This window comes from Meleagris gallopavo, chromosome 20, assembly GCF_905368555.1.
Source record: "Meleagris gallopavo chromosome 20, MGAL_WU_HG_1.1, whole genome shotgun sequence".
Lineage (NCBI taxonomy): Eukaryota > Metazoa > Chordata > Aves > Galliformes > Phasianidae > Meleagris > Meleagris gallopavo.
In genome coordinates, this window is record NC_139423.1 from 5,648,159 (window position 1) to 5,662,233 (window position 14,075).

A 14,075-nucleotide genomic window follows, 5' to 3' on the forward strand; every position below is an offset into this window, starting at 1 on the left:
GTCTAAAGGGGCTCTGGGTCCGAAGGGGCTCTGGGACGGGGACTGTGAGGGCCGAGGGCCCAGCAACCACTCGGAGGCAGCCGCAGGTCCCATCCGGGCTCAGGTTTATTGGTGCTTTCCGGCTGCGGCCCTACCAGCATCACCGCAGCGCGACCCCTACAGCTCTGACCCTGCGTCCAACTCAGGGCTTCCCCGGCCCCAGGAGTGCAGGGTCCGCAGCACGGACCCCCACGGGTCAGGCCGGTCCACCTAACCTTCCCAGAACGGGAAGACAGTGACAGTCTTCTTAAAGCTCTGCCACCGGCCCCATCTCATATCCTATAGCTCCCTGGCAGCGCCCAGGCGCAGCCCCATTGCCCTCATCTCCATAGGGCTGCTTGGTGGTGAGAAGCCCATGCTGAGCCCCACAGCCATCGCCTGCAGCCCCGCAGGATCCCTGGAGCAGCTATGCGTTGAGGAAGGAGAAGGCTGAGGGCTCTGTGTCGCTCGCATCAGGCATGGTGTCATCCTGGAGCTGTGGCAACGTCCGCGGTTCCACAGGCGGTGAGCACGGGGTGAGAGCTGTGCCCGGCGGTGCCACCAGCTCCATGCCAGCAAACAGGGACAGGCTGCGGGTGGGCGCTGCCGTCGTGCCCACGTCCCCCACCAACCTCGCTGCCTCCTGTCTGTGTGGGACAGGCACTGCCGTGGGGCCGGGCTGCTCCCAGGGCTCCGCTTCCAATGCCGGCTCTGTCCCCACAGCTGGTGCAGTGCCGGGGAGCGTGGGTGCAGTCAGGGGCTGGAGGATGCTCTCATCGGGCAGGGGTGGGATGTCCGTCAGCAGGTCCCCAGTGCATGGGGCTGAGCCCTCAGCGAGGATAGATGGAGCTGAGCGTGGGTGTGAGGATTTGGGGGACGGACGGCCTCTGCACAGAGCCTCAAACTGCCGCAGGATCTGGGAGGAGAGGTGAAATAGGGAACAGTGAGCATTAGTAGTACGAGGGGCTTGGCCCCAGCGTCTTCTCCCAGGGACCCAGGACCTGGGCATCAGTGCCTGCAGCCACCCACAGGGCAGAAGGGTCTGCGGGCTCTGGGAGCAGCAGTACAATCCTGGGACATGATTACTGCCCATCAATTATGCACAGAACCAACTCCAGGGGTTGGTAGCAAGGGGTGCCCCCAGGGAAAGGGTAACAAGACCCAGAGAGCACCACCATCTGGGGAGGAGTCACGGGGATATCCCAGGAATTACCTTGGTTGCTCGGTTGGCCACAGGGCCAGGGCTGCCTTGGCTGAGCTGCTGCAGTTGCTGTCGTGTTCCTGCAAAGATCTGGTCCAGAGCGAGCAGGTCGGAGCACATGAGGGATGAGATGGCGCTCATGGACCGCTGTAGGGAGACAAGAGCTGAGCAGGGCAGCAGGCACCAAAATCTCCAAGCTTGGCAGAGCTGCTTCCCCTGTCCCTCCTGAGCCTGCAGTCCCCCATGGCAGATGCAAACCAGCAGCAGCCCTGTGGGCACTCACCATGCGGACATTGTCACTGGGGTCCTCCAGGGCCCGACTGAGCAGCTCCAGCACCACCTCGCAGTTCAGCAGCCCGCACCTGGCACAGGGACAGTGGTTATGGACACATGCAGCACCCCACAAGCACTTTGGCCCTGTAGTCAGGGCCAGCAGAGCAAGTGGGGCTCATGCTGCCCCACCAAACCCACACCAGACACCCACACTCCTGGGGAGCATCCATCTCGGGCACTTACTCTTTGAGGAAGTGCTGTGCCTCCTCCCTGGTCAGGAAGACCCTAGCACCCTGGGTCAGTGCCGACACCAAGCTCACCTCCCTCAGGCAATCACCCAGGCTGTCAGCATCCACCCTGCACAGGGAAAGCACAGTGATGGGGACAGCCCCGCTCCCTCCTATGCATGCAGTGTTCCTGCAATCAGCTCTATCTGGCTGAGGGCTGCCCAGATCAGGAGGACAAACGCCCCCAGAAGAACAGAGCCTGTCAGCTCCAGGAGATGGAAAATACAGTATGGAAAAAAAGGCACCATGCAGATGGAGAAACCATCTCAAAAGAACTCAGAGCACATAGAGAAGTGTGCCTTATTCCCCATTCTTACCTCTCAGCCCCGCTCACCAGCTCCCGGCTGGCCCCAGAGTGACTGTCGCTGCCTGATTTGCTGTAGGTGTCTGAGGTGCGGCTCAGGTCACCATTCTCCTGTGAGGAGTTCTGGGAGCTGTGCCCGCTGTCTGCCTCCTCCCAGCCGCCCCCCGCCAGCCCCGGCTGGTGGCTCACTGTAAGGACAGCAACAGCAAACCAGGGAGTGACCCAGAAGGCCCCAGAAGGAGACCAAACCATCCCAAAACACAGTGGGGTGGACAGCTCAGGCAGTGGGAGACACACCTCGGGCAATGTGAGCTGTAGTGGCTGCTGGTGGATTGGTTGAGCTGGCCAGGCTCCTGGCAGGAGAAGGAGCTGTCACGGGCTGGTAGGCATCCTCATGGAGCTCCCCACAGTGAGACCGGGGTCCCTCCGGTGAGGGAAGCACAGCATTGGCCACCGCTTCAGCTGCTCGCTGGATGGTGTTGAGCAAGGCTTCACCTGCTGAGGCTGGGAAAGAGCCTTGGGAAGCTGAGATGCTCGCCCAAGGTCTCCGGGGGGCAGCACCCATGCAGGGTGAGAGCAATGCCCAGCAAGAGTTTCAGATGGCACTTACCGGAGCCGGCTCTCTCGCTGCTGAAGCCAAATCCTTGCATGGAGCTGCACGGACTGGATTTGGAACCCATGCCTAGGGGAGGTATGAGGCACAATCAGAAAGAGCAGAGGAGTTTTGGGTCTCCCCTCGCTGCTGTTCCTCCCCCAGAAAGCACAGCAGAGCCTTTGGAACTGCATGGAGGAGATGGGAGCCAGAGCACTTGAAGAGAACACTTATGGCAGCCTATGCCTTTGTTTACCTGGGTACAATTCTCTGTCCAACACAATACTCTCAGCCTGTAACAGGCAGAGCTGTGGGACATCAGCCCCAGAGCACCAGCAAGCAGTAAGAGGGGGCCAGACCACAGCAAGGCACTGGAGCTGGGGGTACAGCACAGCCTGCACTTACCTGCAGGAGGCAGGGGACGGGCAGGCAGTGTGGTAACCGTTGGGAGCAGAGCATCCGAGAAGAGAAAGCTGGCCAAGTCCTGCCAGGTGAGAGGGACGCTTGAGCAGAGAGCTGGGAAGCACCAGGCACAGGGAGTGGGAGCTGCTCCAGCCTCCACTGCAGTATCCAGGCACAGAGCTAACGGGGCCAGCACTCACCTGTGCAGCAGCCCGGACCTTCTGGTTCAAGCTGTTGCCGTGGAGAGGGTCTGGGGGCCCAGTGAATGCTGCAAGGCACAAGGATGGGCAGGCTGGGGCTGAACCCGGCCTTGGCCAGGACAGAAGCTGCACCAGGCTGTTCTGTAGAGCCATAGAAGCACCAACACAGAGCGCCTCCCTGCCCCCTGCCCCATGCCCTACTCCTCACCCCATTACCTGCAGCCTCCCGAATGAAGGCAGCGTTCCTCCTCAGCTGCAGGAGGAACTGGGGTGAACCCTGGGCACACGTGTGCTGCAGGATCTTCAGCACCTGACAGGGTGTTGGGGGTCCAACATTGGGGTGAAGCGTCCGCTCCACAGCTCCGCCACTGCCCCCAGCCCGCAGCAATGCCATACCTTCAGCTTGACGTGGCAGGAGCCGCTGCGCAGCCGGCCCAGCAGGAACTCCAGCAGGCACTGGCTGCTGCCTGCCGACTCACGAGAGATCTCTGGGCCACACGTTAGGGATGGATCTCACACCGTCACCAGCCCCCACCCGGCCCCAGCTCCCCCAAAGGATACTGCTGATCTCCTCCAGCACGAACCCGGGGCACGGCCCCTCCTCGTCCGCAGTGCCACGCAGCAGCACCGGCAGCTGAGGGTAGGAATGGTGAGGGCTGCCTACGGAACCCCACCACCACCACCACCCCCTCCCCAGGGGATAACTGGTGACGTCACGTCCCCACGGTGACGTCAGGGCTCTCTTGGTGACATCACGTCACCTGCAGGTGAAGACCTCACGGTGCCAAGAGCGGGGCTGGACGGAGGTTGGGCAGAGGAGACCCGGCGCAGGGATAGGTGAGGGGTGCGGCGACGACATCACGACGGGCGAATTGACGTCACGTCCCCCGACAGCCCCCCCCTCCCCCCTTCCCTTCGTCCGCCCCCCGCCCCAGCGCGGCCCGTACCCGGCTCAGGAAGCACAACCGGTCCCGCAACGGCACCGCCATGACAGTCCGACTCAGGTCCTGCCCAGCCCCGATGCGGCCTCAAACTTCCGCCTTCCGGAAAACGCAGCGCACCAATGAGAGTGCAAGATTCACCGGATCCGCCAATCAGCAGTCAGGAAAGGCGGAGCTCCGGGCGGAAGCGGCCTCCGAGGCTGACGCCAGCAGCAAAGGGGAGGGAGACGGGAAGTAAACAAGTGGCCTCTTCGCCAATCAGAGCTACCTCTGGCGAGCGACCAATCAGAAGTCGGTCAGGAGGCGGGTGCTGTGCGCAACCAATCCACGCCGTCAGCCGCCCACTCTAGCCAATCCAAGCAAGCAAAGCACTGACAGACGCAGAGTTCCCCCTATAAAGACGCCGAGGAGGCGGGCACGTGGGTGAGCAGGTCGGGCGGCCAACAGTTCTTCCACTATCATGGCGGCGCCCATCGTGTGAGGCGATGTCGGGCCGAGGCGTTTGGCTCCGGGCTCGAGCGCGGCTGCGGCGCTTCCCCGCACTGCTGGCGGGCTGCGGGGAGCAGGTGGGGCCGGGCCGGGAGCATTCTCGGTGACCCAGACACCTCGGTAGGCCTCGGTGACCTCGCTTCTTTCTTTTCCCCGCTTAAGGCCTCGGCTTACGGGCGCTGCGTGGCCGCGGCCTCCGCTGGGAGCGCAGAGCTACGGCGGGACGTCTGCCTGCGGGAGTTCCAGGCCTTGCGGGAGTGCTTCGCCCGCGCGGTAGGCCCGGGGTGCTGCCTCAGAGGGTGGGGAAGAATACCGGCAGCAGCGCTCACTCGGTTCCTTCCGCAGGCGGCGGCGGCCAAGTGATTGAGGTGCCAGAAGTGACAGCGGCGACTGCAGCTGCGGCGCGGGGGGGTGGAGCTCGGGGTTGGCCGGCGTTATGGCCCCGGCCCCGGGCTCCTTCCCCCCCACGCAGAAGCTTTTCCCCGCTCAGCAGTGCCTGTGTGGGAACCGCGGCCCGTTTATTAAAAAAATAAAATCAGATACAGATGCTTCAGCTTATTTTATTGATCTGCACAGCTCAGTCTCCCTCCAGCCCCGGTACAAACGGTCCCTGGCAAGGAGAGGCCGTGCAGGGACTATGCTGTCCCTCCTGGCTTGCTGGGGAATGTCAGAGCATCTTTGGTCCTTTGTGTTCATGGAGGCGACGCCAACAAATCCGTAACGCCCCAGAGACGTTCAGCAATAAATCCACAGCACTGCCGCAGGGCAGGAGCACGTCCTCGTCCTGCGGTTTGGGAGAGCCTGGGGTGGACCCAACACACAACAAGGTGTGAGAAGGGAAGCTCCTCCTCCTATAAAGGCAGCTGAGTGCTGCGGGGGATGACAAAGCAAGTCGTCGCCACGCTGAGAAATGTGCTCGGGAGCCCCTGCCTTGCCCAATCCCTGCTGTGCGGGGCTCCTGGGTTTGTGCTTTAAGACAGCGCGATGGAGAAGCTCACTTGTACAATGAAGTCCTGAGGGTTAAGGCTACGGCAGTCACAAGGAGACGCACGGGGAAGCGGCATGGGAGGTCTTGGTGAAGAAGTGGGGCTGAGTCGCAGCTGTTGCTCTGTGACTCTTTAACTCAAGGACGTCCTTCAAGCAACAGGCGCACATCCAGGCACACAGCAGTCTTTGGCTGCTGGAGCAGACATGAGCGACCCAGCCAAGGCCCAGTTACAGAACAGTGTGTCTGTCCTACAGGCCTGGTGACGCTCTGGCTCCAGGAGGTCTCGCTAGACACAAACTCAACGAGGCTGGTTTACCAAAGACACTTTTGAGATACTGATATAAAAACCACCACAGTGATGAGGTCTGTAGACTCCAGGCTGGGAAATGTCAGCCGTTCTAGTGTGAGCTTTGGGATTTGATTTCTTACATTCGCAAGTCAGGATGTAAAAATAAAAAACAATGGGACGAACCACTGTCTGGGAGCCTGCAACAAACCAGAGCTCTTCCCTTCCTTGCTCATAAAATACATTTTTAGGGGCAAAGTACTGACATCTATGGATGTAAAACACAGTATGGGAACGAGGCTGGGAAGAACACAAAAAACAAACAGCTCCATCGAGTTACAGAGAAGAGGTAGGTATGCTTGAGCCAAGCCCCTCGAGTCCGTCCTTTCAAGCCACGTGTTTTGTTCCTTAATTAGTTGCCTCTTGCAGAAAAATCAAGCTGGAGAGGGGGCGGTCTGCAGCCCCCGGGATGAGCTTTGAAATGCACTTTGGACTGAAGAAGTCAAGCTTGAAAGCAGAGATGAGAGTGCGAGCATCCAGAGAGGGTGAAGAGAGAGCAGAGCTCATCGTTATTGCTAGTGTGTGGCCAACCAATTAAATCCCTGGGAGTAGAGGCAGCACAACAGCAGCAGTTGTGCCCGTTTAAGGCAGCATTTCTACTAAACTAGGTCCCTAAACCACAACTAAACTCCTAAACATGCAAGACTAACAGCTCCCATTTCAAGAGAAACACCAAAGCAATTAGCTAAGCCTGTCCTCAACTCAATCTGCCTTGGTGCTGCTCCAGAGCGAAACCCTTCACGAGTCAGGCATCTCTCCCCAGTTCTGCTCCTGCAGACCCAGATCCCTGCCCCAAAGCCCTGGGTGGAGGAATCCAGAGAAGCCTCTCCAAGCAGGCAGGGGAACCTCACGGACAGACACCTTGGCTCTGAAGGGGGAGCTGACAGCTGGAGGGAGAAGGCAATTTGATATGAACAAGATGTTGAAAACAGCCCCTGAAAGCTGGCAGGGAACCAAGTTCAATGGCAACCTCTGAAAGCCAGAGGACAGCAGGAGTTTTGCTTTCACGGTTGTCACCTCCTCAGCTCTCTGCAGGCACACAGGGGAGGTGTGACCCTGCAGGGACTCCAGGAGCCCGCAGAGCACTTGCAGCTGCAGGAGACCCCGCGGATCGCACGCTGCATCCAACAACACACAGCTGGCTCGGTGACTGCTGCCTGAGCAGCAAACAGCCGGAGAACTGCAGCCTCCCCTGCACAGCCTGCCAGCCTCACACCCGTGGCCAACACCCTGAGCCACCCACGGCGCACGGCCACCCTCTCACATGCTCCCATCTGCCTCTGTCATCTGCTTGATCTGCCGGCTGTGGACCACCTGCTGTGCTCCCTCTGCCACTTGGTTCAGGCGTGTCTCCAGAGCGCTGCGCAGGTCGTTCACTTTCACATCTGGAAGGGGGTTGAGGCCAATGAAGACCCCCGCCCCCTGTGCGGCTTCCTCCTCCTCCTCCTGGCGAGGCAGCAGGTCCCGCCTCCTTCGCCGCAGGTCGAGGTCCACCTGCAGTTTCAGGTCCCGGTTCGGTTTGATGTCGTGATCCTGCTTTTGGTCCCCAGGGATTGCCACTCCCTTCTCCGGCTTTTGGGCAGCAGCGTTCTCAGGGCTCGGTTTCTTCTCAGCACCATTTGCCAGCCCTCCAACCGCACGCCTCTGCTTGCCCTGGAGCTCTTCCTGAGGGTCCCGGGCCACATCCACCACCCTCTCCTGAGGATCCTCTTCCTTCGCCTGCCCTTTGCTGGCCATCTCCCCCCGTGAGGCTGGCTGCTGCTTATCAGCCCCTTCAACATCTGCAGCTCTCGGATGCTCCCGTAGGTGCTGCTCATTCCCTGCCATGTTCCGTTTATTCAAGGAGTCCAGTGCAACTGCCAGGTCTTTGGGCTCCACCTGACTCACTGCTTTGGCTTTAAGGTCTATTCCCGAGTCTCTTTCCAGACTCTTTCCTGCTACTCCCTGAACCTTGGCAGCCCCCAGCTGTTCTCTTTGGATAGGAACTGTAGCTGCTTCCACAGCTTTCAGGGAATTCTCGTGGACGTCTCTTCCAGCTTTGGCTTCGTGACCTCCTCCTGCATCCTCAGCCAAGGGCTTCTTTTCTAGGTGGTTTCTGGCTGCTGGAACACGTTGGGCATCTCCGTGAAGGGGATCCCAGTTCTCTGCGGCATTTCTAACAGCTCTGTCAATCTCCTGTTGTGGCACCTTTCGCTCCTTGGGAGGAACCCCAGGAATCTCACGCCTGTGCCCAGCCTCCTCCAGCCTTCCTGCTGTCACCCTGCGCTGCTCAGCTGACTCAGCAGGCTGCCTGCCTGCGCCCGGCACAGGGTGCTCCGGTGGCTCTTTACCGAGTGGCTTTGCAGCAGCTTCTTGCTTAGCTCCTAGGCTCTCTTCCTCCTTACTCTTGGAGAGAGGCACAGCAGGCTCCTGTTGCATTTCTGCTGCAGAAGAAAAACTGACATGTACAACCTTTTTTTTTTTTACAGCGAGGAATAGGTTCCCTGCTCCCACCACGTTGTGCACAACATGAGACTGAAGAATGAGACCACCACCAAGGGGCAGGTGGGGAAACAGGGTGAGACATGAGCAGCAGCAGCATCTCTGCACAGGGGATCCCCACCTCGGGGCTCAAACACAGTCAGGAATGGTTTGCTGCAGACCAAATTTTGCCATGTGTTGGAGGGACCTGGATCTCTCCCAGCCTGATTTTGAAGCTGCTCTGAGCAGTGAGCAGCTCACAGAGGGCTCACGCTCCCCAGTGGTTTCCTTACCTTGTTTTGGCTTCTCCTCTCCTCCCTCTTCCTGTCTTTGCTGGTGGATCTCCTTGTGTTGCTCTTCAATCACTGCCAGCAGCTTTGCCTGCTGGTCAAGTAGTTGTTTTTGCTGCACCTGCTGTTCTTTGATCACCTGCAGCAGCATGGCATGATCAAGCATTTTTGCCTGCTCTGCTTCTAGAAACAGAAAAAAGAAAAAAAATCCATGACTCCAAATCCTCCCTTCTCACTTCTCAGCGCTGGAGAGACTGCAGTGGCTTTCTTCAGCAGGAAAGTCCTGGTCTGCAAATGCTGCTGGACAAGCCAGCCCCCAGTCCTCCAGAGCAGGAAACGCCATGGTACGACCCTGCACAGCTCTGAGTGTGGGCATCCAGGAGGACCAGGTCCCATGTGGCAGCAGGGGGCCGGCAGCCTGCATGCAGCTCCAGGGCAGGCTGCAAGCACAGCGCCAGCCAGCAGCTCCAAGCACTGGGACCGGGAATCCTGCCCACCAGCGAGACCCCACGGAGCGAGTTACACAAAGCAGAGCACAGCTCAGGCCAAGCAGCAGTGATTCAGGTTGATTCACTCGCTGTGAGCTCCGCGACGCACAAAATGGTCCCAGTGCTGCACTGCTGCTGCTCTCCTCTCGGGAGCCACTGGGTGTATCCCATCTGCAGAGCACGAGTGTGTGGCACTCGCCTCCTGCACCAGCCAACAGCTTTTTCCCCAAACTCGAGGTGTTTCTCAACCATTATGCCCCAAAGGAAATAATGTCAAAATTAATAGCCTGTAAAACGCCATCTAAATTAAAACGGGATGCTGCTCACGTTAATCCCTTCCCAGCACAGCCGCCTACCCCTGTCCTGCTAATCACCCACAAAGTGATTACAGAGAAGTATTTCCAGTTCACGTTACAGTGCTATTAGCAGAGGGCCTCCGGAATTCCCCTCTCACTGCGCTGCAGAATGTCGGGCTGCGGGGGGAGCGCGGCCTTTCGGAGCACAATTGACTCCTCACGATCTGTTTATTTTTCGCACTTGGTTCAAAATAAACAATGAAGGCATTTCTGCCATCTCCCCTTCCGAGCCTGCCGGTCCCAGCGCAGCATGGAAACGGTTGGGTTGAGTGCAGGCAAAGGTTTAACGCCAAATCAAAGCGTTTCTGGCTGAGAGCTTCGCAAACACACGGAGCTCCGTGTTTGTGTGGCACACCTCTTCCCCGCAAACAAAGGCTGCGCTGCCTCCCAGCTCCCCTTTGATGTCGGGAAGCAGACCTCAGCCAGCGCTCGGGCTGGGCTCTAACAGGCACTCTTCATCAAAACATCAACAGTCATAAAAGCAAAGCACTCGGCCTCACCCCGCTGACGGCAGCGCAGCCCTGGGGTCACAGCGCGGTGCCAGGTGGGCACGCGGCCCCACAGAGGGGGCACCCCGGGCTCCCCACCCTGCAGGGCACCCAGCTCTGCCCGTGTTTTGCAGAATCCAAACGGCCTTACGCCGGCCGTGCTCGGATCGAGTCAGGGCTGCTGGCACTGGAGCAGGAAGCCAGAGAGCAGCCGTGACTCACGGCCTCGCGCCGGCCTCACCGTGCCAGGGACTCCAGCAGCAACGTGCCAACCTCCGCCGGAGGCGTCAGCTGCAGACAGGCACTAATTGCTGCCGTCGCCGAGGTGACTCTGGCCCAAAGCTATGTGCTCAGCAGAGCCAGGCCTGGCAGGGCTGGCACGTTCCTCCTGCAGAGGAATCTTGCATTGGCAGCCCACGTCCTGCACTTACCCTCCAGCTTGTTCTCTGCGTTCTCCGCTTGCCTGTCCTCGCCGTTCCGGCTCTCCCTCTGCTCCAGCTGCTGGGGCTGAGCTGGCTCCACGCGCTCCGGGAGGGGAAGCTCTGGCTTTACACCTGCAGATGAACAAACCAACAGGTGCTGGCATCGGGGAGGAGCTCGAGGTTCTTTACAGTGATTCTGCATCGCGTTGTCCCTGCCCGTGCCAGCACAGTTTATATTCAACCTGATGACTGCAAGGGAAGTAATAAAAAAAAAAAAATATTTAACAATCTTATAGACTCGTGGCAGCGAGCCAGTGCTAACTACCTCAGCCAATTAAAATGCACAAATGGCTCTAAGTCACTTTCAGATGGGCACTTAGCAATGTGTTACCTGTCAAGATCTCCCAGCTCCGCATCCCCAGTGAGTTGGGAGACGCACGGGAACAGCACGGCACCTGACATTTAGCAGGCTGGCAAACAACTGTTTGACAGATATTACAGTAGCTGTCAAAGCCACCAGATTCCTCCTTTCTGCCAGCAGCTGCTGAAGGGGCTGTGCATGCTCATGTGCTCATCTTGTGAAATTAGAAGGAAACACCGGGCTGGAGGATGGAGCAAGGACACTGCCCGGTCACTGGGGGCACATTACGGAACCAGAGGATTTGTTCAGAGCCACGCGGAGGGAGCTTACCAGGATCTGCTTCCTTCTCCAGGGACCTCACCACCTCCTCCGCCTTCCTGGGGAACTGCAGCTTTGTCTTCTCCCCATCACCTGCAGCCTCAGCACTCTTCTCACCGGCCAGCACGGCAGCTCGAGCCTTGGCATCCGGCGCTGCTCTGCCTGGCTCCTGCTCTTTGTACGGCGGCCGGCCATCCTTCGGCACGCTCACCTCCGGGGCGTTCTTCAGATTCTTTACAGGTTTCTCAGTCCCTCGGTTCTCAGCGATCACTTCTTTCCCTTGTGCCTCTTTCTGGGGCAGCAGCTCAGCTGGCTCGCGCGGCGCTGCCTTCGGTGCGTTTCCTTCGTCTCCTCCGAGCGCCTGCTTGTTCTCAACAGAGTCCTCACGCTCCCTGCCCATGTCCACCACCACTTCATCGTGCGGGACGGGCGGCTCGTGGCGATGTGCTTCCCCCATGGGCAGGGCGATGCCTAGAGCGTACGGCAGCAGGGTCAGGGCTTGGCTACCCCGTGCCAGTGGGCTTACGGTGTATGTGGCCGTGCCTGGGTACCCACTGCCCCCCTCATCTGCTCCCTCATCAGTAGGCTGCATTCATAACCAGCCCCAAGAGCATCATACAGCAGCATCCCCAGCCCACGAGGCAACCGGCAGAGATCAGAACCTTTACCCAAAGCAGTCCCAGAGCTGACGGCCCTTCCCCGCATCCCTCCTTACCTTGGTCGGGCCGGTCCAGCTGCACTTTCTCCTCTGGCTTTCCTCTCTCCTCGTCTGTCTCAGGTACCTCCATGGGCACTTTGATCTGTGGCTGCTCCATCTCCTCCTTCTCATCCAGCAGCTTTGGTTTATGGCGGTCATCCTCCGCCTCCTCCACCGCCGGGTTCTGCTCTGGAAACGCAGCACTGTTAGTGGAAGGGGTTACGCACAGCCGCACCGACAACCCCCCAGCAGCACCCAGGTGGTTGCTGTGCCCAGAGCAGCCCTGCTCCACGTGACAGCTCTATTTCCCCCAGCGCCAGCAAAGCGGGGCCGGGGCTTTGTTCTGCTCGCTGCTCCTTTCCCCAGTGCAGCAGTGCAGAGCAAGAGCTGCTGCGAGCCCGAGCCGCCAGATGGTAGCATCCGCCTGGGCTGCCCGCTGCAGGGCTGTGAGCATGGGGGACCTGGGGGCCCAGCACAGCCCCCAGCACCCGCCCATGCTGGGAGAACACCGCAGAGCAGCTCCGCGCCTGTTTTGTTATGTATTCCTTTCAATTTTCATAGCAGTGCGAGAGCATTTTCCCAGCCCTGCCGTTCCCCTGGAAGAGGAGGGAAGAGAGCAGCAGGTTTTGGGGAGCAGAAAGGAAGGACCGTGAGGACAAAGCCCCAGGGGATGCGGGGACCTCGGGGAAGGCCCCTGGAGCACACTGCTCCTAGGACAGAAGCAGAGGAGGAAACAGAATTGTTTCCCAGCGCTGAAGTTGAACTGCAGATTTTTTTTCCATCCTACAAACTGAAGAAAAAAAAAAATCTTCTTCTGTAACAAAAAAAATTCCCAAGTTTTCTCCCCCCCCCCCCGCCCTCCTCCACGCAATTTCCTTTGGGGAATTAATTCTATAAACATCTTTCAATTTTCTCCTCCCCCTCCACAGGGCTGGTGCGATTTATTACAAGATGAACTCATGGGAAAGAAGTGATTGCCACAACTTCAGCTGCGTGGGCCTTACCCAAGCCGGGGAAGAAAAAGGCCAAATCCTGGCCCAGAAGGAGCTGTGCCAGAAGCACGCAGGGCTCAGCCAGAAACCTGGAGTCCTTGGCCCTGAGTTCCGCCCCGGCCACGTTCTGCAGCGAGGGTGGGAGGAAAGGATGCGGGTGTTCTGAGAAACCGCAGCCGATCCCAAGGGTCTGCCTCCACGGAGGGGCTTCCCAGGGCTCAGGGTCAGGGCAGGATGCTCCGTGCAGGACGGCGCAGAGCAGGGGCTGGTGCCCACTGCTGGACGTGTGCCTTGGGAAGCAGCAGGATGCAGGGCCGTGCAGGGAGGTGCTCGGCGCTGCTCCCACTGATGTTCCCAGCGAAAGCCTGGCCCAGCAGCAAAACATTTTTTGGAGGAAACTCTTTTGGAGGAAAGGCGTCGTTCATTGGTTGGCGGAGCGTGGAGATTGCTGTGTACGGGGGAAACTGCGTTGTGGATGAAATCAGAGCTGCAGAACGCAGCAAATGCAGAAGGAAATCACAACCAGAGGTGGCCATAACGCAATAGGGTGATTGAGGGGAAAAAAGAAAAAAAACAGGAAAATCTGGGGAGAGAAGGAAGCTGTGCACGCTAAGGGGAAGCAGAGGAGTTAAGGCAGAGCGGGCGCAGTGCCCGCAGCCCGTAGTGCCATGCCCAGTGTGCTACAGCAGGTGGAAGCAGCCCCGTGGCTGCAGCAGCTCCGTCGTAAATCAGGAGAGGGCTCCCACGGTCTGCGCTCTGAAAACAATGCGGGGAAAGGCAGAAAGAAAAACAAAACACAAACAAAACCCAAAGTCTCCATGCCATAATAAGACAAAGTTGCCTCTAAGCCGTCATTTGCTCAGCAGGAAACAAAATTAAGTTCATCATCAGGGCGTGAATTAACGACCTCTCACGCTGCATGGAAATCTACGAGGGGCTGTATGTGGTTTGCAGAGAACAATTTTGCTCAGGATGTGTAATAATCACTCTAACTGTCTAGTCGCCCTTCAGGTCCCTTTGGAGAGCGTTACAGTAATGCTGTGCCTCTTAATGTTTTATGAGCGGCGTTGGACTTTACAGGCAAAGGCTGAGAGGCTATAAAAGCTCCTCGGCTTACAGCAACACGCCCGGCCCCGCGCAGGGCTCACCCGCAGCACAGCTC

At 58.8% G+C, this 14,075-nt stretch overlaps 3 protein-coding genes across 5 annotated transcripts in view; 1 reads left to right on the top strand and 2 right to left on the bottom strand.

Annotated features, from left to right (window-relative positions):
- Positions 1–87: 87 nt before the first annotated feature.
- On the bottom strand, positions 88–4,350 carry TEPSIN (TEPSIN adaptor related protein complex 4 accessory protein). The gene is made up of 13 exons (XM_010721300.3): positions 4,225–4,350; positions 3,839–3,911; positions 3,674–3,765; positions 3,494–3,587; positions 3,278–3,345; positions 3,081–3,159; positions 2,694–2,765; positions 2,381–2,587; positions 2,097–2,271; positions 1,736–1,849; positions 1,503–1,581; positions 1,232–1,366; positions 88–934 (listed from the first exon to the last, which is right to left on the bottom strand). Exons 1-13 carry the CDS (start codon positions 4,264–4,266, stop codon positions 446–448), a joined length of 1,719 nt encoding a protein of 572 aa, XP_010719602.2. The 5' UTR covers positions 4,267–4,350; the 3' UTR covers positions 88–445.
- A 62-nt stretch (positions 4,351–4,412) lies between these two features.
- On the top strand, positions 4,413–5,255 carry NDUFAF8 (NADH:ubiquinone oxidoreductase complex assembly factor 8). Its single transcript, XM_003211622.5, has 3 exons — positions 4,413–4,784; positions 4,870–4,980; positions 5,053–5,255. Exons 1-3 carry the CDS (start codon positions 4,704–4,706, stop codon positions 5,068–5,070), a joined length of 210 nt encoding a protein of 69 aa, XP_003211670.1. The 5' UTR covers positions 4,413–4,703; the 3' UTR covers positions 5,071–5,255.
- Positions 5,248–14,075, bottom strand: part of SLC38A10 (solute carrier family 38 member 10) — a 31,017-nt gene continuing 22,189 nt past the window's right edge. For 2 of the 3 annotated variants that reach the window (XM_085240394.1, XM_010721422.3), the window contains 5 exons: positions 11,940–12,110; positions 11,237–11,695; positions 10,555–10,677; positions 8,795–8,974; positions 5,248–8,464 (listed from right to left, as the gene is read on the bottom strand). In XM_085240394.1, the coding sequence (XP_085096520.1) occupies positions 7,302–8,464; positions 8,795–8,974; positions 10,555–10,677; positions 11,237–11,695; positions 11,940–12,110 (2,096 nt within the window). In that variant the 3' untranslated portion in view covers positions 5,248–7,301. The remainder of the gene's footprint in view (positions 8,465–8,794; positions 8,975–10,554; positions 10,678–11,236; positions 11,696–11,939; positions 12,111–14,075) is intronic. The other variant, XM_085240395.1, reaches the window with a different exon arrangement.

What these genes read in the sequence shown, in the direction of transcription:
- TEPSIN (XM_010721300.3), bottom strand. Translation starts at nt 4,266, where the DNA reads ATGGCGGTGCCGTTGCGGGACCGGTTGTGCTTCCTGAGCCGG. An exon ending in CCGTCCCCTGCCTCCTGCAG is followed by an intron (nt 2,766 to 3,080) that starts GTAAGTGCAGGC and finishes TACCTCCCCTAG; the next exon opens with GCATGGGTTCCAAATCCAGT. An exon ending in CTGGTGAGCGGGGCTGAGAG is followed by an intron (nt 1,850 to 2,096) that starts GTAAGAATGGGG and finishes TTCCCTGTGCAG; the next exon opens with GGTGGATGCTGACAGCCTGG.
- NDUFAF8 (XM_003211622.5), top strand. Translation starts at nt 4,704, where the DNA reads ATGTCGGGCCGAGGCGTTTGGCTCCGGGCTCGAGCGCGGCTGCGGCGC. An exon ending in TGGCGGGCTGCGGGGAGCAG is followed by an intron (nt 4,785 to 4,869) that starts GTGGGGCCGGGC and finishes TCCCCGCTTAAG; the next exon opens with GCCTCGGCTTACGGGCGCTG.